Raw genomic sequence first — 21,679 nt, forward strand, 5'->3', positions numbered from 1 at the left:
AATTGTTTATAATTTTCAAAAAAATTAGCAAATAAAATTACTAAAAATTTTTCATTCAATATCAATTTGAAATTTAATTATTCAAAAAAATTTCAATTATTTTAAATTATTTTTATAATATTCTTCGAAAATTCAATTATCTGAAACCACTTTTTGGCTTAAAAAGTTTTCAAATTATTGTATTTTTGTCTGCAATTTCTAATAAATTTTTTAGTGAAATCATTAAAAATTTAAAATTAAAAATCACTTTAAGTTGAATTAATTTCAAAAATCTAAACTCTAAATTTTTGAAAATTCAATTATTTTTAAAAAATATTATCTAAAATTATTTGATAAATTATTTTTAGTTCTGTAAAATTTAATTATTTTCTCAAAATTAACAAAATCTTTTGAAATTCAATTATTTTTAAAAATTTCAACTTTAACTCTTCCAAAATTATTATTTAAAAAAAAAAAAATTTATTTAAAAATCTGTAAAACTTGATTAAGTGTTGCCTGAAATTTTTTTGACCATCCAAACTAAAAACTATGACAAAATTTTAAATTCGAATAAATTGCTTAAATCAGATTTGAAAAAATTATAAAAATGGAACTTTAAGAATTTTTTTTTTTAGAAATTAGTCCTACTTAAATGAATTTTTGAAAATTTGTTTTACAATTAGTTCGATTCTGAAATATTCGAAATAAATTTTCTTGTTAATATTTTGATAGAATTATTTTCTCATTATAAAATTAATAAAATGAATTTAATATCTAATAACATTAGTTATTTAAAGTAAAATATTTATTAACCAATTAAATTTTGTTAAAATAAAAAAAATCGACTTTTTTCCACTTTCTTTGGAATATAAATCAACTAAGACGACTTTTTTTGTGCCTTAAAGTCGATCGGAGGCATGAAATTAAAAATTTACCCCTTTTTTTGCCATTTTATGAAAAAGGGTCCTTTTTTTAAAAAAAAAATGTAAAAAATTTTTTTATTTTCAAAAAAGGGGTAAATTTTGAATTTTTTTCATCTTTTTATACAGTTGTTATGATTCTTCAAAAAATCGAATGTACAAATTTTTGTTATTGATACAATTAGTTTTATTGATTACAAAGATTCTTCGAAGTTTAACAAATCAAATTTCATTGACATTTCACTTTCTTGTGAAAGTCTTTTTAATGGTGATCGAGCATTTCCCATATTTAGAGGAGATAAATAATTCATGGCAAATTTCATTGTTTCTACCCAATTACCTGTTGAATTATATAAAAATTATAAAACACACATATACCGTAAAATGAGGTAAAGTCGGCGTTTGCGGGTAAAGTCGGCCGGCGCTTTAAACACTTAAATATTGTATTTCATTTATTAATTTACATTAATTCTAACTACATTTTTAATAAAACTCGGATTTCTTCTGGAAAAAAGTAATAGTTAAACTTTAAAATGATTTAAAGCGCCGGCCGACTTTACCCTCAAACGCCGACTTTACCTCATTTTACGGTAAAATTTTAAAAAATTTTCTAAATTTTCAATTTATACTGACCATGTTTTGAAATAAGATGAACGGCCTTTGAAAGTTTTTCTTGTGTCTTTTGAGCAGTTTTAAAATCATTATTTTTCCACGATTCTAAAATTTTTAATGAAAACTCTGGAAATATGTTCAATGTAGTAACTATAAATGAATCCATTCCCATGGAGCAAGCAGCCGAAATTAACTAAAAATTTTTATAATTAAAAAAAAAAAGTATAAATTCTTTAACTTGTGAGTTTTAATAATAACAAAAAGATAATTTAATTCTTTTAATAAAAACTTACTTGATCATTGCCGAGAAATATTGCAAAACGACCATTATTTGCTTTTAATGCCTGAGCACCTTCATCTAAATTGCTACTTGTAAATTTAATGCCACAAAATGTTGGCACTTTTTCGCCAATAATTTCCAAGAAATTTCCCATATGTACTATAAAGATTTTTTATATTTTATTCTTTGTTTATTTTCTTTGAGATTTTTTTTTTTTTTACTATTTCTACACCGAAAAAGCGAAATTTTAAATTTAAGAATATTTTCTTGGCGCCTAGTTAGGAATATTTTCCATTCTTAAATAGTCGACAAGAAAATATTATTTTTAGAATTACGTTTTTTCGGTGATATTTACATTGGCTATTAAATTATTTTTTAAAAAAATCCTTGTTCTAAAAAAAATGTATAATTAAATTATACTAACTGTTAACATTTGTAAACATTGGAATGTGATAGTATAATAAAGGTGTTTTTGGAGCGGCATTAGAAACAATTTCCATGTAATTAATTAAATTCTCTACACTCGATGGTTTAAAATAAAGTTCCGGTAGACAAAGAAGAGAATCGACTTTTAAACTTTCAGCATGTTTTGCCTAATTTAAAGAAAAAATACATTATTATTTTTTACGAAATTAGAAAATATTTTTAATTATAAATTTTTAATTTTTTTGGCTTTTGAATTCGTTCTAATAAATAATAATTAACGTACAAGTTCTAGAACATCAGGAAGTGGTGCACCACCAATTTGAATCATTAAATGTTGCTTTGTTTTTTTCACTGCTTTTGCCCATTCCTCAGAAATTAGTTTTCTTTCCGTTAAAGATAAAGATGTCCCTTCACCAGACGTTCCACCCACTTAAAAAAAAAATTATTTGTGTGCGATTCCAGGTGAGATTTTGACTTTTTTGGAGTAGGTTAACCGATTGCAATGAAACTTTGGAATTTTGTTATATATAGTAAGACTAATCTTTAACGTAAATTGCAGCTTAAAATATTTGTTAGTTTACGAGATTTGCAATAATAACAAAAAATTTTTAACTGCTATATCTTCCGTTCTAATAATCGGATTGAGGTCTACTTTTTTTTAAAATGTCCAAGTGAGGCAGCGCCATCTACATTGAAACTAAAATTTTGGAAAATTTTCAACAGCCTTTTCTTGAAAACAAGAAGGTAAAATGTTTTTTCCTTTATGGATAATTGATTATTGGCAAGATATACACCAGCTAAAACTTTTTTTGAGTTAAAATAATGAAAAAGAGTTCATGTCAATAAATTAAATATGAGCACTTTTTTTCACAAAAACTGTAACAGTACTTTCTCAGAAATTACAATCAAAAATGTAATTTCCATTTGGAAAATTAATAAACGCTAAAAAATACACGACCTAAGATTTACCAATCACGAAAATAACAAAAAAAAGTATTTTAACATAACATATTTTACTCATTATGACAGCCGTTTGGCAGGTTATATATGTCATCAGACGTTTCGCAGTTTTGCCGAAAGGAGGAGATTGGCGCTGTTGCTAACCACCTGAAATACATAATCTACCAAAGGGCTGTCACAATCAGTAAAGCAGTATCAATATGTTAAATATTTAATAAAATTTTTTTTATTATTTTCGTGATTGGTAAATCTTAGGTGGTGTATTTTTTAGCGTTTATTAATTTTCCAAATGGAAATTGCATTTTTGATTGTAATTTCTGAGAAAGTACTGTTACAGTTTTTGTGAGAAAAAGTGCTCATATTTAATTTATCGACATGAAATTTTTTTCATTATTTTAACTTAAAAAAAGTTTTAGCTGGTGTATATCTTGCCAATAATCAATTATCCATAAAGGAAAAAGCATTTTACCTTCTTGTTTTCAAGAAAAGGCTGTTGAAAATTTTCCAAAATTTTAGTATCAATGTAGATGGCGCTGCCTCACTTGGACCTGGCCTTAAATGCTAAAATGATCTTACCTGTGTTTTCTTTAATGTTCCAAAGGAATCCAATTGTAAATGCATGTTTAACTTATTTAATTTTAATAATTTACGAGTATAAACAATTTCGATTTCTGCTAGTTGACGTGCAGACGACATTGCGCACGCAGCATTCTCACGTAGCCAATTTAGTCCACGAATCACGTCAGCTGGTTACAGGAGAATGGTGCGTGCGCAATGTCGTCTGCACGCCGACTAGCAGAAATCGCAATTGTTTATACTCGTAAATTATTAAAATTATCAAAGTTAAACTTGCATTTACAATTGGATTCCTTTGGAACATTAAAGAAAACACAGGTAAGATCATTTTAGCGTTTAAGTGATTGAATTTTAGATTGTCGCTTGAAATTTATTCAATTATTATTTAATAATTTTTTTAAATTTCATTTATTAACGGTTTTTCCCTTTCGTACAAAAGTACTCCTAAATTCTAATAGTTACGTAAGTAACAATATAAAATATTAACTAAATCTAGGTAGACGCTATAAAGGTTAAAGTTCAGTATAAGTTTATACAATAAAGAATAACATAAATTAAATTACATTATTATCAAAGGAGAAGATTAATTTTTGATAAATTGAATCTGCTTTACCATATTATATCAATTAATTTCAAAAATAATTGTTATTGTTCAATAATACTAATTTTCTCTAAATCACAATGTCTACATTTAGTTTTGTATGTACACACGAAAAAAAAGTAGAATTTTTACCCCAAAATCGGTATAAAAATTACCTGCAACAAATTTTATCCTAGTTGAGGGCGCCACCGTCTATGTGAATTAGCATTGGTGAAAATTAACCGCAACAAAATTTACCCAGCGTTTTTTCTGTGTATTTCCTTAAATCACTTTCATAGATAGAACTTCATAGAACATACTTTAATTTTTAGTTGTAAAATTATAAAAAAATTGTTCTGAAAGAGATTTATTCCTCTCATTTTCCTTGACATTTTAAAAAATAGTAGACCTCAATCCGATTATTAGAAAGGAAGATATAGCAGTTTAAATTTTTTTGTTATTATTGCAAATCTCGTAAACTAACAAATATTTTAAGCTGAAATTTACGTTAAAGATTAGTCTTACTATATATAACAAAATTCCAAAGTTTCATTGCAATCGGTTAACCTACTCCGAAAAAGTCAAAATCTCACCTGGAATCGCACTATTATTATTTTTTTTTGTTGAAAACTACAAATTTGAATTGGTTAAAAATATCAAATTTTATATAAAAAATACAGTTACCGATTCAAATAGTAATATTTCTACTAATTAGTTATTAATTTAATTGATTATTATTAATTAACGAATTATTATTATTTAAATTCATTTTTAGCTTAAATGTTAAAATAACTATAATTTCTGGTAATTATTTGAATGAGTAAAGTTTAACTAATTTTCATTTATTTTTATTTTATTAAAAATTAGTTACTTTTTACAAATAAATAGTTATTTTTTACTAATTAATGAAATGAAAATTCAGTTAAGATTTTACTAACTAATTAATATTCTAAGAGAAATAATTTTTTAAATTCTACCATTTTTTTTCATTATAAATAATTGCATCTGAGTTTGTAGCGTGTAAGATGAAATGAAACAATTATTATAAAATTTGAAAATATATTAAATTACAAACCAAGCACTCCATTGATTCCTTTTTTCGCAAGATATTCCGCATATTGGGTAATAATTGATAAATTTATAGTTTGCGAACTATTAAAAAGAAAATATGTTAAATTTAAATTATATCTCAATAAATTTTAATTAAAACATATATATATGACAAAAAATTGTGAATAAAAAAAAATATTTTGATTTATAAAAATAATAATTTGATTACTTGTCATTATTGTATGGCGTAAATACTGGTGCAATAAGACCTCTGAACTTCAACTCAACATTCTAAATAAAAATAAAAGATCTATTTATTAATTCTTTAAAGTAAATATTAAAATTAATTAAATTTTTTTATTTGAAATAAAATATATTAAATTATATAATAATAATATAATTATAATCTTTATATTAGATTTATTGGTATACTTCATATTTTTAAATTGAAACAAATTGAAATATTTTTATTAACCAAAAGAAATTAAAAAAAATTGATTAAGTAAACTTAAAAACAAAATTTTTGTTTTTCTAGATAAAAAATTATCATTCAATAAATGAATTGATAATAATTACCGGCATGTTTGTTAAGTTCTCTGACATCTGTTTTCAGCAAAAGTTTTGTTAGAACTAAACAAATATGAATTAAATCTCTTATCTAACGGAATTTTTTTATACATATAACCGCAAATATGATAAGAAAAGACAAGTCGAATAAAGTTTCTGATGTTGAGAACTTTAATTGATATTTCGTATTATATATATATATTTTTTTTTATTTTAGCACTATAATATATAAAGAAAATATGAAAAAGTAATAATTTAAATTTTTTTAAATAAATAACCTTTAGACAATTTTTATAATTCTCAATAATAAAACAGATTTTAGCTTAATTTTGTATAGGTTAGATTTTAATCATGATAAATGACTATATTAGAAAAATGTTATTTTATATTTTATCTGTAAAATATATAGAATATAAAATTTTGTGAATTTTATTTTGTCAGCTAGTTTTTAATGTAAATTCATCAGACATATTATATAAATGTTTGAGTATAATATTTATTCGAATAAATTATTAAACTTGCACGTGGGCACTATATAACGAAAACGAATGCAAATCAAACACATGTATAAATAGTTATGCGGAAAATTGTCAAACAACACGGTCAATAAACTTGAAATTCCCCACAATTCCCTAGATATGAGTAGCAAAAACTACACACGAGGCATTCTCTGAGAAAAAAGCCAGTAAAAATAAAAAAAAATTTGTATTGGCTTAATACTTTGGTAAATTGTTATTTTATATGAAAGTAATAAATCTCTATAAAATATTAGCTTCACAGAAAATTATAAGGTATTAAAATAAGCTGCAACGGTTATTATTTTAATCCAATTTTGCTTATTTTAATACCAAAATGGATTAAAATAAGCAAAATTGGATTAAAATAATAAGCGTTGCAGCTTATTTTAATGCCTTTTAATTTTCTGTGTACTGCTAATCAGTGAAATATGACTGATTCAGATTTAGAGAGTACAAGCCCTACAGATATCCTTACAGTAACCTTACAGCAAGAAACCGTGCTATTTTTTAAATAGGGTAAAAGGATTAATTTTGAATTCAATTTAATGTCAAAAAGGAAAAGAAAATGCAATAAAATTCTTACATTGTAATACAAACAATTTTTTTTATTCTTCTTTAAAAACTGTTTTTGAAAAAAGTAACAACTCCAAAAAAAAAATTTCGAAAATTGATTCATTATAAATAATGAAAAATATTACAAACATTTTTAAAATATTAAAAATTATAAAATTTTCTTATTAGGACTTTAAACTGTCTCGCCATATTGCATACTCTGTCGGATCTTGTGATTTATTATTTAAATTTTGAATAATTTCTAAAATTTCCAAATCTATTTTTTTTTCTTTCACTTCATTTATAATCTTCTTTTTCATATAACAAAAATATTTTTAAAAAATTATATTCAAAAAAGTGTAAGATCCGAGTAAAACTTTGTTTCTGTTGAAAATAGTTCATGAAGTCTTCTTGCCATTTGAACCATTCTTGTTTCTGTTGGACTATCATAATCTGTCATTTTCAGAATCATCACTTCTTGATTGTGAATTCTTTTAAAACGTATATCTTCAAGTATGAAATCAAATTTTGAAGTAATAATATATGATAAATTTTCATCATTTAAAATACGATCAACGTCAGCAACGCCTACCTGATTCTTCAATGAAACTTCCATTAAAAATGGAATTTCAGATGAAGTTTTTGGTTGATTAACAAATCTTGCCTCTTCCACACTTCGCCTTGTAGAAAACTTCATAAATTGATCAAATGCAATAATTTCTTTCTTTTGTAATGATTCAAGAAAATTTGCTGACATTTCTCTACTAAACATTCCACTACTATAAAGTTTAATTGGTCTTATAAGATTACTACTTTGTCTAAGTGCAAGTCGATTAATTGCAGCTTCAAATCGATTTATTCCATCTTTATTCATATGAAACTTTTTCCTTATGTAAGAATATAATACATAATAATCCTCAAATCGAATATGCATTTTAATATGTATTATTTTTTCATAATTAGCAAATACCTCTTCTATATTTTGTAAATAAACGAAATCATATAAATAATTAATTCTTCGTTGTGCTTCAGACAAGTCAACAATTTCATCTAGAAGAAATTTGTATAATACATCATAAGTGTAACGATGATAGTCTATTTTCCAATTACCAAAAGAATTCACAATTTTCATATTTTTCATTTGCTCGGCAAACATATCGTAAGTTGGAACGTGATTTAAACTAATTGGTAATGGATTTAAAATGTAATTTGAAAAAAAATTCTTTGTTAATTTAAAAGTGCACATAGGTGCATTTTCTGTCATGAAATTTGCAGCTCTATTAATACTTTGCATTCTAGAAGATTCTACAATTTTATCTTCCTGAAACAAATTTTTAATATCTTGCTTTCTCGAATTTCGCCATTGATTAAACGACATATCCTGATTCTTCAACTCAATATTTAATATTTTATTATGTGAGGTAAAAAACGTATCCGTTACTGTAAACAATACGTCATTGAATGTGATATAATCATTTTGGAATTCAAAATGAAAATGAGTTAAGTCTACAAATCCATATGGAGAATAATTCGTTATGTGATATCGAACTTCTACTTCAGAATTAAATTTCATACTTTCCTCAATAGGTACTAATACATCTGGTCCTTTATTTCTTAATACAGTAAGGTCATTAAAGAAAAATGTTTTTCCTTTCAAATTTGCAAAAAAATCAATCATCTTTTGTCCTCTTACAATTTCACTATACCACAATTTATTTGGTACTTGTAGAGGAAATTTTCTATCTAATTGCATGAGAGCCAATTTATTTACTGATGTACGTAAGAATTTTATTTGTTCTCTGTTTTTCTTCAAAGGAGATAAACCATTACTTTTTAACATTTTTAGAAATTCTGCATATTTTACATACATTGCATCCCCTAAACTTTTTCTATACATTAGTCGACCTCTTATGATATTTTTATTAGGTACTGGATTTGCATCTTCTACAAATTGTTGTAATGTTCCGATAGCATTATTTTTTTGTATATTATCGTGTATATTATCTTGTACAGAGGTTTCTGAATCTTTTAATATTAAATCTTTTCTTGTCAATCCTTCTGGGATATTTTTATCAAATTTTTTGTGACGATATTCTGGAAAAGTTTCTAAATCTTCTATTTTTCTGATCTTTTGCGGAATATTTGAATCTGCTATTAGTGGAAGATTCTCATTTATGGAGCTCCCTGTAATTTCTGGATTAAATGATTTAGAAAAATCAGAATTAACATGAAGAAATTTTATGATTGAAGGTGCTTTCTCTTCAGAGTTCAGAAGATCTTTTAAAGTCATAGAATGTAATGGATTATTATCAATGGATTGTGGAGAATTGTATTCGGGTTTAACTATTCCTGTTGATGTAGATGGGAGTTCAGAATTCATGGACAGAGGAAAATTGTGACCTGCTATATTTCCCCTTAATGTAGTGACAAATTCGACGTTCGTAATTTGAGGAAAATTATGAGTTTCTACGTTACCTCTTAAAGTAACTTGAAATTCAGAGTTGGGTGTATTAGGATAATTATAATTTGCTGTGTTTCCAGATTGAAATTGAGGATTAGAAAATTGTTGTAAATTAGGTTGTTGCACTATATTTTGTCTTGCATTCACGGGAAATTGAGCTAATTCCCAAAATGTAGGTGGCCTTTCTGCAGGTGGATTTACGTTTGCAGACGGATTTTCATTAGCAGGAATTTGATTTCTTGTATTATGATACACATGATAATTATGAATTCTATTTATATTATATCCTTCATTTGCCATTTCGTATAACAGATACCCGACTCGATGAAGAATATCGTCGTTATTTTTTTGGAGTTTAGTGTTAATGACTTTACCATTTTTTGGAATGAATTGTTTGTAGGAAATCTCTCCAGGTGAATTGACTTGTATAACTGGAATTTGAAATGGATATTCCTCGATGCTTCTTAATTCGGCAATTGTTCCTAATGATTCTACACATGTAGGTCCAAAAAAATTTAACCCACCAGGATAAAAGTATCTAACAACGTTATAATCATTCAATTCTGCTAGGACCATTGGCACTAATCCTGTCCGATAGGTTGATAAATGCATATTTTGTTTTAAACTCTTTAATAAAGATTTTAATAACAAAATACTGTTTTTAAGTGAGGGAATGCTTTTAAAACTTGAAATCATATTTCGAAATAGTTTGCCAAGTACTTGAGAACCAAATCGGCCTACGTGATAAAATATTTCAAATCCAGGATCCAATGTTTGAAGAGAGGCTACAGCTAAATCTTTGAAGAAGCTTTTAGTGATAATTTCTCTTCCGATTGTTCGAATAGCTATTTGTGAAATTTGGTTCAACATTGTTAGTTTTGAAAATTTTTGAAAATTCCCTGCTCTTGCAAGAGTATTAGTGATTAAGTGCATTTTACCATATTGTATTGAAAAGCTACTGCTTAGTTTCATTGCATATTTTGTTACCAAATTTGCTATTGGTAACAGACTGAGAACATCTAAGGTACAGCTAAATGCGGATTCAACTATGTTTCCTGCTTTGGCATCTTCAATGCAACTATAAAATGGTATAAGACATTTTATAACATTTAGAAATTTCTCACCAATTGCTTCGTCATAATAATAATTTTTCAGTTTATTTATAAATTGTGTTGTCTTTATATCGGCAACTCTATTAATAAATCCTCTGTAATCTTCATTATCTTGTTTAAGAGTCTTGGAAAATATTGCAATTTCCATTATTAAAGATGAATCATTGGCAACTGCTTTGGCAAATTCCTTTTCGTTATCACTGCTTTTAAGTAAACTCAGAACATTATCATCTTGTTTAAGGGCGTAAAATGATTTTTTATTTTCTTCTTTTATACCAAACAAAAGATATATTCCGTCGTTTGCCTTTCGAGGGGTAGGTGAACAGAATGTACAACGCTGTGGATAGGTCGGAACTTGTGCGAGCATAACAGTTGCATTTGAATTCATTTTTTTCATTAATTCACCATCGATTATAACTTGTTTAATTGCATCCCTCTCAATTGCATTGTACATATTTTGTATACTCGTGAATTGATCCTGATATCGTTGTTCTAATTCGGGTAAATCGTATTCTAGGCAACGTTTGGGAAGAACTAATTTTAGTATCCAATGGTATAGGGTTTTATACATTTCTATAACAACTAATGAGACTTGTCCATAATTCTCATAATCGCAATATGCTTTAAGAATATCTATGGCAATGAAAGTCCGACTTTTTATAGCACTGATTTTATTTTCAAGTTTATAATGTAGACTGTTAATAATATCTTTTTGTACAATTTGAAGCATTGTTGAACTAATGTGTGAAAATAAAAATTCATAAGCTTCAATCCAAAATTCATTATTTTGAGTAAGATGATCTATTTTTTGGAATTTGTCCTTTTGATGATAGGCGTAAAAAAATAAAGCAGGGGTTGAGAATAATTTTAATACCATTTCATAGGTTTGATTATTGAAATCCTGTAAATCGAGCTCCCGTGCGATTAGAACATACTCGCGAAACGTAAGATTGGTAATATCTGATGAAACAGATCTAACAATTTTTAAACCTACCATTGCGTATATGTAATTCACTTCCATAATGCTCATTTCTTGTTCGGGTTGGGGAAAAACTGGCCAAATGTGATCATCAAAAACTTTTTTAATTGTCAGTTGAGTTAGTTTATAATTGTTATCATCTGGCGAACAATAGTCCCTACTTATGTTATTTTGAGATAGACTTTCTTGTACAGTTTTTTTAAGTGCTGAGAAATTTACATTATTTGCCTTATTTATTATTTGAGCTAAAAATCCATTAATGTTGCCGTATTGGGAAAATAGAGCAGTGCTAATGATGTACTGATAGGTTTCAATTACATATTTCATGTCAAGTGTTTCATTTTCTTCGCCTCCATAGAGATCACTTCCTTTTAGTACTTTTTTGAGAAGTTTAAGTTTCACCTCGTATTCGTTGTCGAATTTATTGAGATATTCAAACAATGTATTCAAAACAGGAATAGTCTGATTTCTCTCATCAAGTGTAATTAAATCATTGTTGTAGAAATAAATGCCAAAAATATTAATGTAGTGACAAACAGAAAGAAATTGAAAGTTTGATGACTGTTGAATGAAGATTGACGCGTTGTTCATTGTAAATTGATGTTTAATTTGGATTGGTGATTCTGAAACTGATAATTTGTTTTTTTTAATTTTGATGAAAGAAAACAGTTATAACATTTCTATAAATTGTTTTTTTTTTTTTTTTTTGATATTCAAAAACATTTTTTATCAGTTTGAGAAATATTTTTTTATTAAACTTAATTTTATGAATGAGATAAATGTACAAAATTGCTATAAATTTAAAAAATGGAGTTCAAAAAAGTCCTGCTTTAAAAAACAGAAATGATTAAAATAATGTATTTAACCTTTTTTAAAAATTTTACCATGTATTATTTTTTTTCTTATTGTGTTGCATTAGAATAAACTGACTTTTTCAAAGATTTATAATTTTATTTTTCTTTTACTTTTAACTATCGATATTAATCTATTGTGAAGAGAGGAACTCAAATATTTTTTCTATGTTTTATGAAAATGCTATATAATGAAATGTTTTTTTTGTTTGTTCAGTTGTGCAATGTTTAATATTTATTTATATCTACATATTATTTCAAATATATATTTAGTTCACGGTATATTAAATTTTGTTTTTAAGTTTACAATGTAAATGATCGAATCTGAATTACGCAACGTTTATGATAAACAATTTTTTAAAATGAAAAGTTCTATAATTTTTTACCTAAAAAATATTTCTTGTAGTTTTCATTAATCAACAAATTATAAAAAAAAATTTTTAGGCAAAAAATTATAGAATTTTTCATTTTAAAAAATTATTTCTTTAAAAATCGTTTATCATAAACGTTGCGTACTTCAGCTTCGTGTAAATTAAATACTATTAATGAAAATTAATCTTAGATAACGATTTCAACATTTATATTATTTTAAATAATTGTGAATTAATTAAATGAAGAACGAAATAGTTGAACAGACATTTAAAAAATTAATATAAAACTGTATTAAAATTTGCATTTTTAAATAGAATAAATTTCTTGTGTGTAATGTAATCATTTGTTATTTGGTCATAATGTGTACCTTCTTAAAATTAAAACAAAAGAATAATAACAGCGTAAAATTTTTTTTTTCTAATCGTGTTTCGCGTTTTTTAACCTCAAAAAAACCTTACTTTTTTGGTAAATTTTATGACGTTGATAATGGTAGATTTGATAAATGCCAGTTTTTTTGTACCAAACTGAACACAATATGTGAATGTTAGGTTATGTAATCGACACAAATGCCAATTTATAGTTATTGAATTTTAAAAATTGTCGTTTTTTAAATGTAGACCTGAAAGTGCCGGGGGTAAGTTGTGCCGATAGGAATATTTCAAAAACAAAAATTTTTTTTTTTTTTAAAAGTGCACAGAGAGAAAAATTAGCCTTTTATAGTATTGGGAACTGCTAAACTACAATACGCCATCTGGTGAGAGACTGATCTCTTACTCCATTTTCCTTCTTTGTCTCTCTTCAATTAACATGTTAGAAAGAGGAGAAAAATCAAAATGGAGGGAGAGATCGGTCTAAAGTTACAAGATTATTACTAGACCACCGATCCCAATAGAAGACTTTACTTTTAACGCTAAAAACTTTTCTATGCTACATATGCGTAATACTTGAGTAATTTTGGTATAGACTTATGTCTTTTTACTATGAATCATCATGCTGATCGTTCTGTCCTTATCTAGCGCATATTATGACGCATGAGTTAGAAGAGGACAGAATGACCAGCATAAAAAGGTCTACTTGCGAGTAGGTATATAATAGAATATAAAAGCATATATACTATGTATCTTTAGTACGGACAAATATTATACTAAAAATTCTCAAATATTTGCTCCATTAGTAAGAAAAGTTCATGGGGCGCTCTACGTGAAGCGGACAACCCCAACCTTGTCATGTGTGTCCGCTTCACATAGAGCGCCCCTCATACAAAAGTAGCAGAATAGTCTTTTATACTATAAAGCCTTGATTTTTCTCTCCGTGTGGAAGTGAGAGAAGTATTGTTTTACTTATCCGCATCTTTGGCAACTATTTTGATTTTGTTTGCTTCACGGAATAATTAGCTGTTAGTAATTTGGTGCTTTGGCATCACTTACGTGCAAGTTTTCATGTTTACACTTTTTGGTCTATTTTTTGCATTTTTAAAGATATCGATACATATTTTTTTTAAAATGATCCAAATTCAATCTCAAAAAGGAAAGGAAAATGCAATAAATTTCTGACATTGTAAATACATATAAAAAAATTTTATTCTTCTTTAAATACCATTTTTAAAAAAAGTAACAACTCAATCCTATTTAATAAAAGAAATTATTAAAACACTAATATCACCTTTTTTAATTATTAATAACTTTTTTACAAACAAAAATTTTAAAACTTTATTAAAAATTTTTTAAATAAAAAAAACTATCGAGATCTTGATCAGAGCTCCATTTTGAACCTAGTGAATACCCTATTTGGGGGTTCGATAGGGAATTCTACTCAAACCCCCAAAATCAAAAAAATATAAAGCCGCCAGTATACTGTAAAAAAGGGAATTGAATTTCAACTCCCTAGGGAATGCTATAGAAGTCCCACTCTTTTGGAGTTGAAGTGAAGGGTGATAATATTTTACAAGTTAATTTTATGCCTAGGGAGTTAGTTGTAAGGAGTTAATTTAATTATTAACTCCCTTTTTGAGTTGATTTTTAAGTAAAAAAATTTAACTCCCATTGCTGTTAACTCCCTAATTTTTTTACAGTGTATAAATGATCCGTTTCAATGATAATAACTTCTTTTTTAAAAAGTAATCTTAAAACCTTTTTTTATTTACATTCTCTTTAAACAGGAAAAACTGGTGACGAACTGACTAAAGCCCTACTTTGAATTGGACAAAATGGAGCAATTAGTGCACGGGAACATGTATGACAAAGCAACGAATGCCCGTAAGTACCAATGTTAAATGTTTAAAAACTAAATCGATCGTAACTTTTTTTACAAGTACCTACAGATGTCCAAAATTTTACTATTTCTCTGTTTAAGCTTTATCTATACAAGTACACCAAATTTTATTAAAATTTTGATATTAATTCTCTTTACAATAGAATCTCCTTAATCTGTCTCGAAATTTTGCACACACTTTCGTATCTTCTGATTCTTTTCCGTATAACAATAATATAAAAGAAATTTTTTTTCCAAAAATTTAAGGATTTGAATATAACTTTGTCTCTGTTGAAAATAGTTCATGAAGCCTTTTTGACATTTGCAGCATTCTTGTTTCTGTTGGACTATCATAATCCTTCATTTTCAGAATCATTACTTCTTGATCGTGAATTTTTTTAAAACGTATATCATCAACTAAGAATTCAAATTTTGAAGTAATTACATATGATAAATTTTCATCATTTAAAATACGATCAAAGTCAGCAACGCCTGCCTGATTCTTTAAAGAAAGTTCCATTAAAAATGAAATTTCAGGAAAAGTTTTTGCTTGATTAAGAAATTTTGCCTCTTCCGTAGTTCGACTTACAGAAAACTTTATAAATTGATTAAATGAAATAATTGTTTTCTTTTGTAATGAATCAAAAATTTTTGCTGTCATATCTTTATTAAAAATTCCACTACTAAAGAGTTTAATTGGTCTTACAAGATCATTACATTGTCTAAGTGCAACTCGATTTATTGCAGCTTCAAATCGATTCATTCCATCTTTATTCATGACGAGGGTTTTCTTTATGTAAGAATATAATGCATAATAATCCTCAAATCGAATATGCATTTCAATATTTCTCTTTCTTTTATAATTATCAAATACCTCTTCTACATTTTGAAAATAAACAGAATCATATAAATAATTAATTTTTCGTTGTGCTTCAGACAAATCAACAGTTTCATCTATAATATAATCATATAACACATCATAAGTGTAACGATGGTAGTCTATTTTCCAATTTTCAAAAGAATTTACAATTTTCATATTTTTCATTTGCTCGGCAAACATAGCGTAAGTTGGAACACGACTTCCAGTAACTTGAAATGGATTTAAAATGTAATTTGAAAAAAAATTCTTTGTTAATTTAAAAGTGCACATAGGTGCATTTTCTGTCATGAAATTTGCAGCTCTATTAATACTTTGCATTCTAGGAGATTCTACAGTTTTATCTTCCTGAAACAAATTTTTAATATCTTGCTCTCTTAACTTCCGCCAGTCATCAATCGATATATCTTTATACTTTAACTCAATGTTTAAAATTTTATTATGTTGAGTAAAAAATGTGTCCGTTACTGTAAAAAACACGTCATTGAATGTGATATAATCATCTTGAAATGCAAAATGAAAATTAGATAAATCTACAAATCCATATGGAGAATTAATAGTTATGTGATATCGTACTTCTACTGAGAAAGAAAATTGATCAATAGGTACTAACACACCTGGTGGTTTATTTCTTAACAGAGTAATATCATTAAAGAAAAATGTGTTTCCTTTCAAATTTTTCAAAAAATCAATTTTCTTTTGTCCTCTTACAATTTCAGTATACCACAATTTTTTTGGTATTTGTAGAGGAAAATTTTCATTCAATTGAATGAGGGCTAATTTATTTAAAACAGTACGTAAGAAATTTACTTTTGCTGTAGCTTTCTTCACATTGGACAAACCATTATTTTTCAACTTTATTAGAATTTCTACATATTTTGAATACATTGAAACTCCTATAATTTTTCTATAAATTATTGGACCTTTTATGATATTTTCATTAGGTAATGGATTTGAATCTTTTACAAATTGTTGTAATGTCCCAATAACATTATTTTTTTGTATATTATCTTGTACAGGGGTTTCTGAATCTATTGATATTAAATCCTTTCTTGTTAATCCTTCTGGAATGTTTTTATCAAATTTTTTGTGACGATATTCGGGAAAAGTTTCTAAATCTTCTATTCTTCTGATCTTCTGCGGAATATTTGAATCTGCTTCTAGTGGAAGGTTCTCATTTATTGAGGTCCCTGAAATTTCTGGATTAAATGACTTAGAAAAATCAGAATTAGCATGAAGAAATTTTATGATTGAAGGTGCTTTCTCTTCAGTGTTTAGAAGATCTTTTAAACTCATAGAATGTAATGGATTATTATCAATGGATTGTGGAGAATTATATTCGGGTTTTACTATTCCTTTTGATGTAGATGGGAGTTCGGAATTCATTGACAGAGGAAAATTGTGACCTGCTATATTTCCCCTTAATGTAGTGACAAATTCGACATTCGTAATTTGAGGAAAATTATGAGTTTCTACGTTACCTCTTAAAGTAACTTGAAATTCAGAGTTGGGTGTATTAGGATTATTATAATTTGCTGTGTTTCCAGATTGAAATTGAGGATTAGAAAATTGTTGTAAATTAGGTTGTTGCACTATATTTTGTCTTGCATTCACGGGAAATTCAAGTAATTCCCAAAATGTAGGAGGCCTTTCTGCAGGTAGATTTACGTTGGCAGACGGATTTTCATTAGTAGGAATTTGATTTCTTGTATTATGATACACATGATAATTATGAATTCTATTTATATTATATCCTTCAGTTACCATTTCGTATAACAGATACCCGACTCGATGAAGAATATCGTTGTTATTTTTTTGGAGTTTAGTGTTAATGATTTTACCATTTTTTGGAATGAATTGTTTGTAGGAAATCTCTCCAGGTGAATTGACTTGTATAACTGGAATTTGAAATGGATATTCCTCGATGCTTCTTAATTCGGCAATTGTTCCTAATGATTCTACACATGTAGGTCCAAAAAAATTCGACCCACCAGGATAAAAGTATTTAACAACGTTATAATCATTCAATTCAGCTAAAACCATTCGCACTAATCCTGTCCGATAGGTTGGTAAATTCATATTTTGTTTTACACTCTTTAATAAAGATTTTAATAACAAAATACTGTTTTTAAGTGAGGGAATGCTTTTAAAACTTGAAATCATATTTTGAAATAGTTTGCCAAGTACTTGAGAACCAAATCGGCCTACGTGATAAAATATTTCAAATCCAGGATCCAATGTTTGAAGAGAGGCTACAGCTAAATCTTTGAAGAAGCTTTTAGTGATAATTTCTCTTCCGATTGTTCGAATAGCTATTTGTGCAATTTGGTTCAACATTGTTAGTTTTGAAAATTTTTGAATATTCCCTGCTCTTGCAAGAGTATTAGTGATTAAGTGCATTTTACCATATTGTATTGAAAAGCTACTGCTTAGTTTCATTGCATATTTTGTTACCAAATTTGCTATTGGTATCAGACTGAGAACATCTAAGGTACAGCTAAATGCGGATTCAACTATGTTTCCTGCTTTGGCATCTTCAATGCAACTATAAAATGGTATAAGACATTTTACAACATTTAGAAATTTCTCACCAATTGTTTCATCATAATAATAATTTTTCAGTTTATTTATAAATTGTGTTGTCTTTATATCCGCAACTCTATTAATAAATCCTCTGTAATCTTCATTATCTTGTTTAAGAGTCTTGGAAAATATTGCAATTTCCATTGTTAAAGAGGAATCATTGGCAACAGCTTTGGCAAATTCCTTTTCGTTATCACTGCTTTTAAGTAAACTCAGAACATTATCATCTTGTTTAAGGGCGTAAAATGATTTTTTATTTTCTTCTTTTATAGCAAACAGAAGATATATTCCGTCGTTTGCCTTTCGAGGTGTAGGTGAACAGTATGTACAACGCTGTAGATAGGTCGGAACTTGTGCAAGCATAACAGTTGCATTTGAATTCATTTTTTTCATTAATTCACCATCGATTATAACTTGTTTAATTGCATCCCTCTCAATTGCATTGTACATCTTTTGTATACTCGTGAATTGATCCTGATATCGTTGTTCTAATTCGGGTAAATCGTATTCTAGGCAACGTTTGGGAAGAACTAATTTTAGTGTCCAATGGTATAGGGTTTTATACATTTCTATTTCAATTGATGAGACTTGTTCATAATTCTCATAATCGCAATATGCTTTAAGAATATCTATGGCAATGAGAGTCCGACTTTTTATAGCACTGATTTTATTTTCAAGTTTATAATGTAGACTGTTAATAATATCTTTTTGTACAATTTGAAGCATTGTTGAACTAATGTGTGAAAATAAAAATTCATAAGCTTCAATCCAAAATTCATTATTTTGAGTAAGATGATCTATTTTTTGGAATTTGTCCTTTTGATGATAGGCGTAAAAAAATAAAGCAGGGGTTGAGAATAATTTTAATACCATTTCATAGGTTTGATTATTGAAATCCTGTAAATCAAGCTCCCGTGCGATTAGAACATACTCGCGAAACGTAAGATTGGTAATATCTGATGAAACAGATCTAACAATTTTATAACCTACCATTGCGTATATGTAATTCACTTCCATAATGCTCATTTCTTGTTCGGGTTGGGGAAAAACTGGCCAAATGTGATCATCAAAAACTTTTTTAATTGTCAGTGGAGTTAGTTTATAATTGTTATCACCTGGCGAACAATAGTCCCTACTAATGTTATTTTGAGATAGACTTTCTTGTACAGTTTTTTTAAGTGCTGAGAAATTTACATTATTTGCCTTATTTATTATTTGAGCTAAAAATCCATTAATGTTGCCGTATTGGGAAAATAGAGCAGTGCTAATGATGTACTGATAGGTTTCAATTACATATTTCATGTCAAGTGTTTCATTTTCTTCGCCACCATAGAGATCACTTCCTTTTAGTACTTTTTTGAGAAGTTTAAGTTTCACCTCGTATTCGTTGTCGAATTTATTGAGATATTCAAACAATGTATTCAAAACAGGAATAGTCCGATTTCTCTCATCAAGTGTAATTAAATCATTGTTGTAGAAATAAATGCCAAAAATATTAATGTAATGACAAACAGAAAGAAACTGAAAGTTTGATGACTGTTGAATGAAGATTGACGTGTTGTTCATTGTAAATTGATGTTTAATTTCGATTGGTGATTCTGAAACTGATAATTTTTTTTTATGATTTTCATGAAAGAAAACAGTTATAACATTTCTATAAATTGTTTTTTTTTATTTTTTGATATTCAAAAACATTTTTTATCAGTTTGAGAAATATTTTTTTATTTAACTTAATTTTATGTATGAGATAAATGTTCAAAATTGCTATAAATTTAAAAAATGGAGTTTAAAAAAGTCCTGCTTTAAAAAACAGAAATGATTAAAATAATGTATTTAACCTTTTTTAAAAATTTTACCATGTATTATTTTTTTTCTTATTGTGTTGCATTAGAATAAACTGACTTTTTCAAAGATTTATAATTTTATTTTTCTTTTACTTTTAACTATCGTTATTAATCTATTGTGAAGAGAGGAACTCAAATATTTTTTCTTTTTTTTATGAAAATGCTATATAATGAAATATTTTTTTTTGTTTGTTCAGTTGAGCAATGTTTAATATTTATTTATATCTACATATTATTTCAAATATATATTTAGTTCACGGTATATTAAATTTTGTTTTCAAGTTTACAATGTAAATGATCGAATCTGAATTACGCAACGTTTATGATAAACAATTTTTTAAAATGAAAAATTCTATAATTTTTTACCTAAAAAATATTTCTTGTAGTTTTCAATAATCATCAAATTATAAAAAAAATTTTTAGGCAAAAAATTATAGAATTTTTCATCCCGTGTGGAAAATTGGCAATGGCCCCGTGAGGGGCACTCGTGGATTGCCCTCGTGCCGCATGGAAACCATAGGGGCAATCCACGTGGAGCACTCAAAGGCGTGACATGCTTTCCCTCATGGGTACCCTCATTGGCCATTGCCAATTTTCCACACGGGTATTTATAAATTTTATAAATTTATATTATAAAAGTTAATTAATAATAAATAAGCTTAAGTTATGAATAAATAACATATTTATTTAATAATTATTCAATTTTAAATTAAATTCTTACTCAAATTGAATTTATTAATTAACGTTCTAATTAATTAACTGTCGGATATAATTAAAAGTAATAATAAATTAATTAATTAAAAAATTAAAAAATATGTAATTTATGCATACTATTAACGGATATTTTCATTTTTCAATTAATTCACACATAGAATGAATGATTAAACGCAAACCTAAGAAATAAATAAATCTAACGCATGGGGGGAATCGAACCTACGACCTACGGACTATGAGTCTAACGCTTTACCAACTACGCTACGCACGCTACTTCAAAACGAATGCTAACTTCCTGATGCTATTTAAACTTAAAAAATACCTAACAAAGAGAAGTGCTTAACGTCATTTAGTTAAAGTTAAGATATTAAATTATATTTTCCAATCAAATGCAATTTATAAAATATAATTAATTATATGCTTTATGATTATTATCATGAATCATCTCAGGTGAATTTTCAAAAAAAATGTAAATATATTTTTATTAAAAACGCTTTTTTCGTTGTTCTGAATCATTGGAAACATTCATTTTGTGTTGATGAAAAAATATTTGAATTTTGAACTTAGAAAATTTTTTGAGCAGGGCACCGTGAGGGCAAATAGCAAGGGCCCTGCT

The 21,679-nt window shown here is 26.9% G+C and overlaps 4 protein-coding genes across 7 annotated transcripts in view; 1 reads left to right on the plus strand and 3 right to left on the minus strand.

The window, feature by feature from the left end:
* Positions 1–21,679, plus strand: part of LOC127288326 (uncharacterized) — a 278,443-nt gene that overhangs the window by 150,321 nt on the left and 106,443 nt on the right. The window lies entirely within an intron of this gene.
* Positions 1,063–6,115, minus strand: LOC127288319 (N-acetylneuraminate lyase-like). The gene is made up of 8 exons (XM_051315713.1): positions 5,960–6,115; positions 5,613–5,674; positions 5,409–5,485; positions 2,501–2,646; positions 2,216–2,384; positions 1,805–1,950; positions 1,533–1,704; positions 1,063–1,239 (listed from the first exon to the last, which is right to left on the minus strand). Exons 1-8 carry the CDS (start codon positions 5,984–5,986, stop codon positions 1,094–1,096), a joined length of 945 nt encoding a protein of 314 aa, XP_051171670.1. The 5' UTR covers positions 5,987–6,115; the 3' UTR covers positions 1,063–1,093.
* LOC127288305 (uncharacterized) lies at positions 7,218–20,454 on the minus strand. 3 transcript variants are annotated; one of them, XM_051315694.1, is made up of 2 exons: positions 20,362–20,454; positions 7,218–12,201 (listed from the first exon to the last, which is right to left on the minus strand). In XM_051315694.1, the coding sequence occupies exon 2, from the start codon at positions 12,161–12,163 to the stop codon at positions 7,370–7,372; it is 4,794 nt and encodes a 1,597-aa protein (XP_051171651.1). In that variant the 5' UTR covers positions 12,164–12,201; positions 20,362–20,454; the 3' UTR covers positions 7,218–7,369. The 3 variants fall into 3 exon arrangements, with proteins under 3 accessions (XP_051171651.1, XP_051171650.1, XP_051171652.1); XM_051315693.1 differs by lacking the exon at positions 20,362–20,454 and adding an exon at positions 12,457–12,593; XM_051315695.1 differs by lacking the exon at positions 20,362–20,454 and adding an exon at positions 12,439–12,575.
* On the minus strand, positions 15,059–20,449 carry LOC127288307 (uncharacterized). The gene is made up of 2 exons (XM_051315697.1): positions 20,344–20,449; positions 15,059–20,109 (listed from the first exon to the last, which is right to left on the minus strand). Exon 2 carries the CDS (start codon positions 20,069–20,071, stop codon positions 15,308–15,310), a length of 4,764 nt encoding a protein of 1,587 aa, XP_051171654.1. The 5' UTR covers positions 20,072–20,109; positions 20,344–20,449; the 3' UTR covers positions 15,059–15,307.

Source organism: Leptopilina boulardi, unplaced genomic scaffold (genome assembly GCF_019393585.1).
Source record: "Leptopilina boulardi isolate dan_hultmark-lab unplaced genomic scaffold, ZJU_Lbou_2.1 LbouV2_384, whole genome shotgun sequence".
Lineage (NCBI taxonomy): Eukaryota > Metazoa > Arthropoda > Insecta > Hymenoptera > Figitidae > Leptopilina > Leptopilina boulardi.

Bases quoted from the DNA above. Each gene is read 5' to 3' on its own strand.
- LOC127288319 (XM_051315713.1), bottom strand. From the start codon at position 5,986: ATGTCAGAGAACTTAACAAACATGCCG. The intron at 2,647-5,408 runs GTTTGTAATTTA...TTTTTTTTTAAG, and splicing joins AGGAATCAATGGAGTGCTTG to TGGGTGGAACGTCTGGTGAA. The intron at 1,705-1,804 runs GTAAGTTTTTAT...AAAAATTTTTAG, and splicing joins TATTTCTCGGCAATGATCAA to TTAATTTCGGCTGCTTGCTC.
- LOC127288305 (XM_051315694.1), bottom strand. From the start codon at position 12,163: ATGAACAACGCGTCAATCTTCATTCAACAGTCATCAAACTTTCAATTT.
- LOC127288307 (XM_051315697.1), bottom strand. From the start codon at position 20,071: ATGAACAACACGTCAATCTTCATTCAACAGTCATCAAACTTTCAGTTT.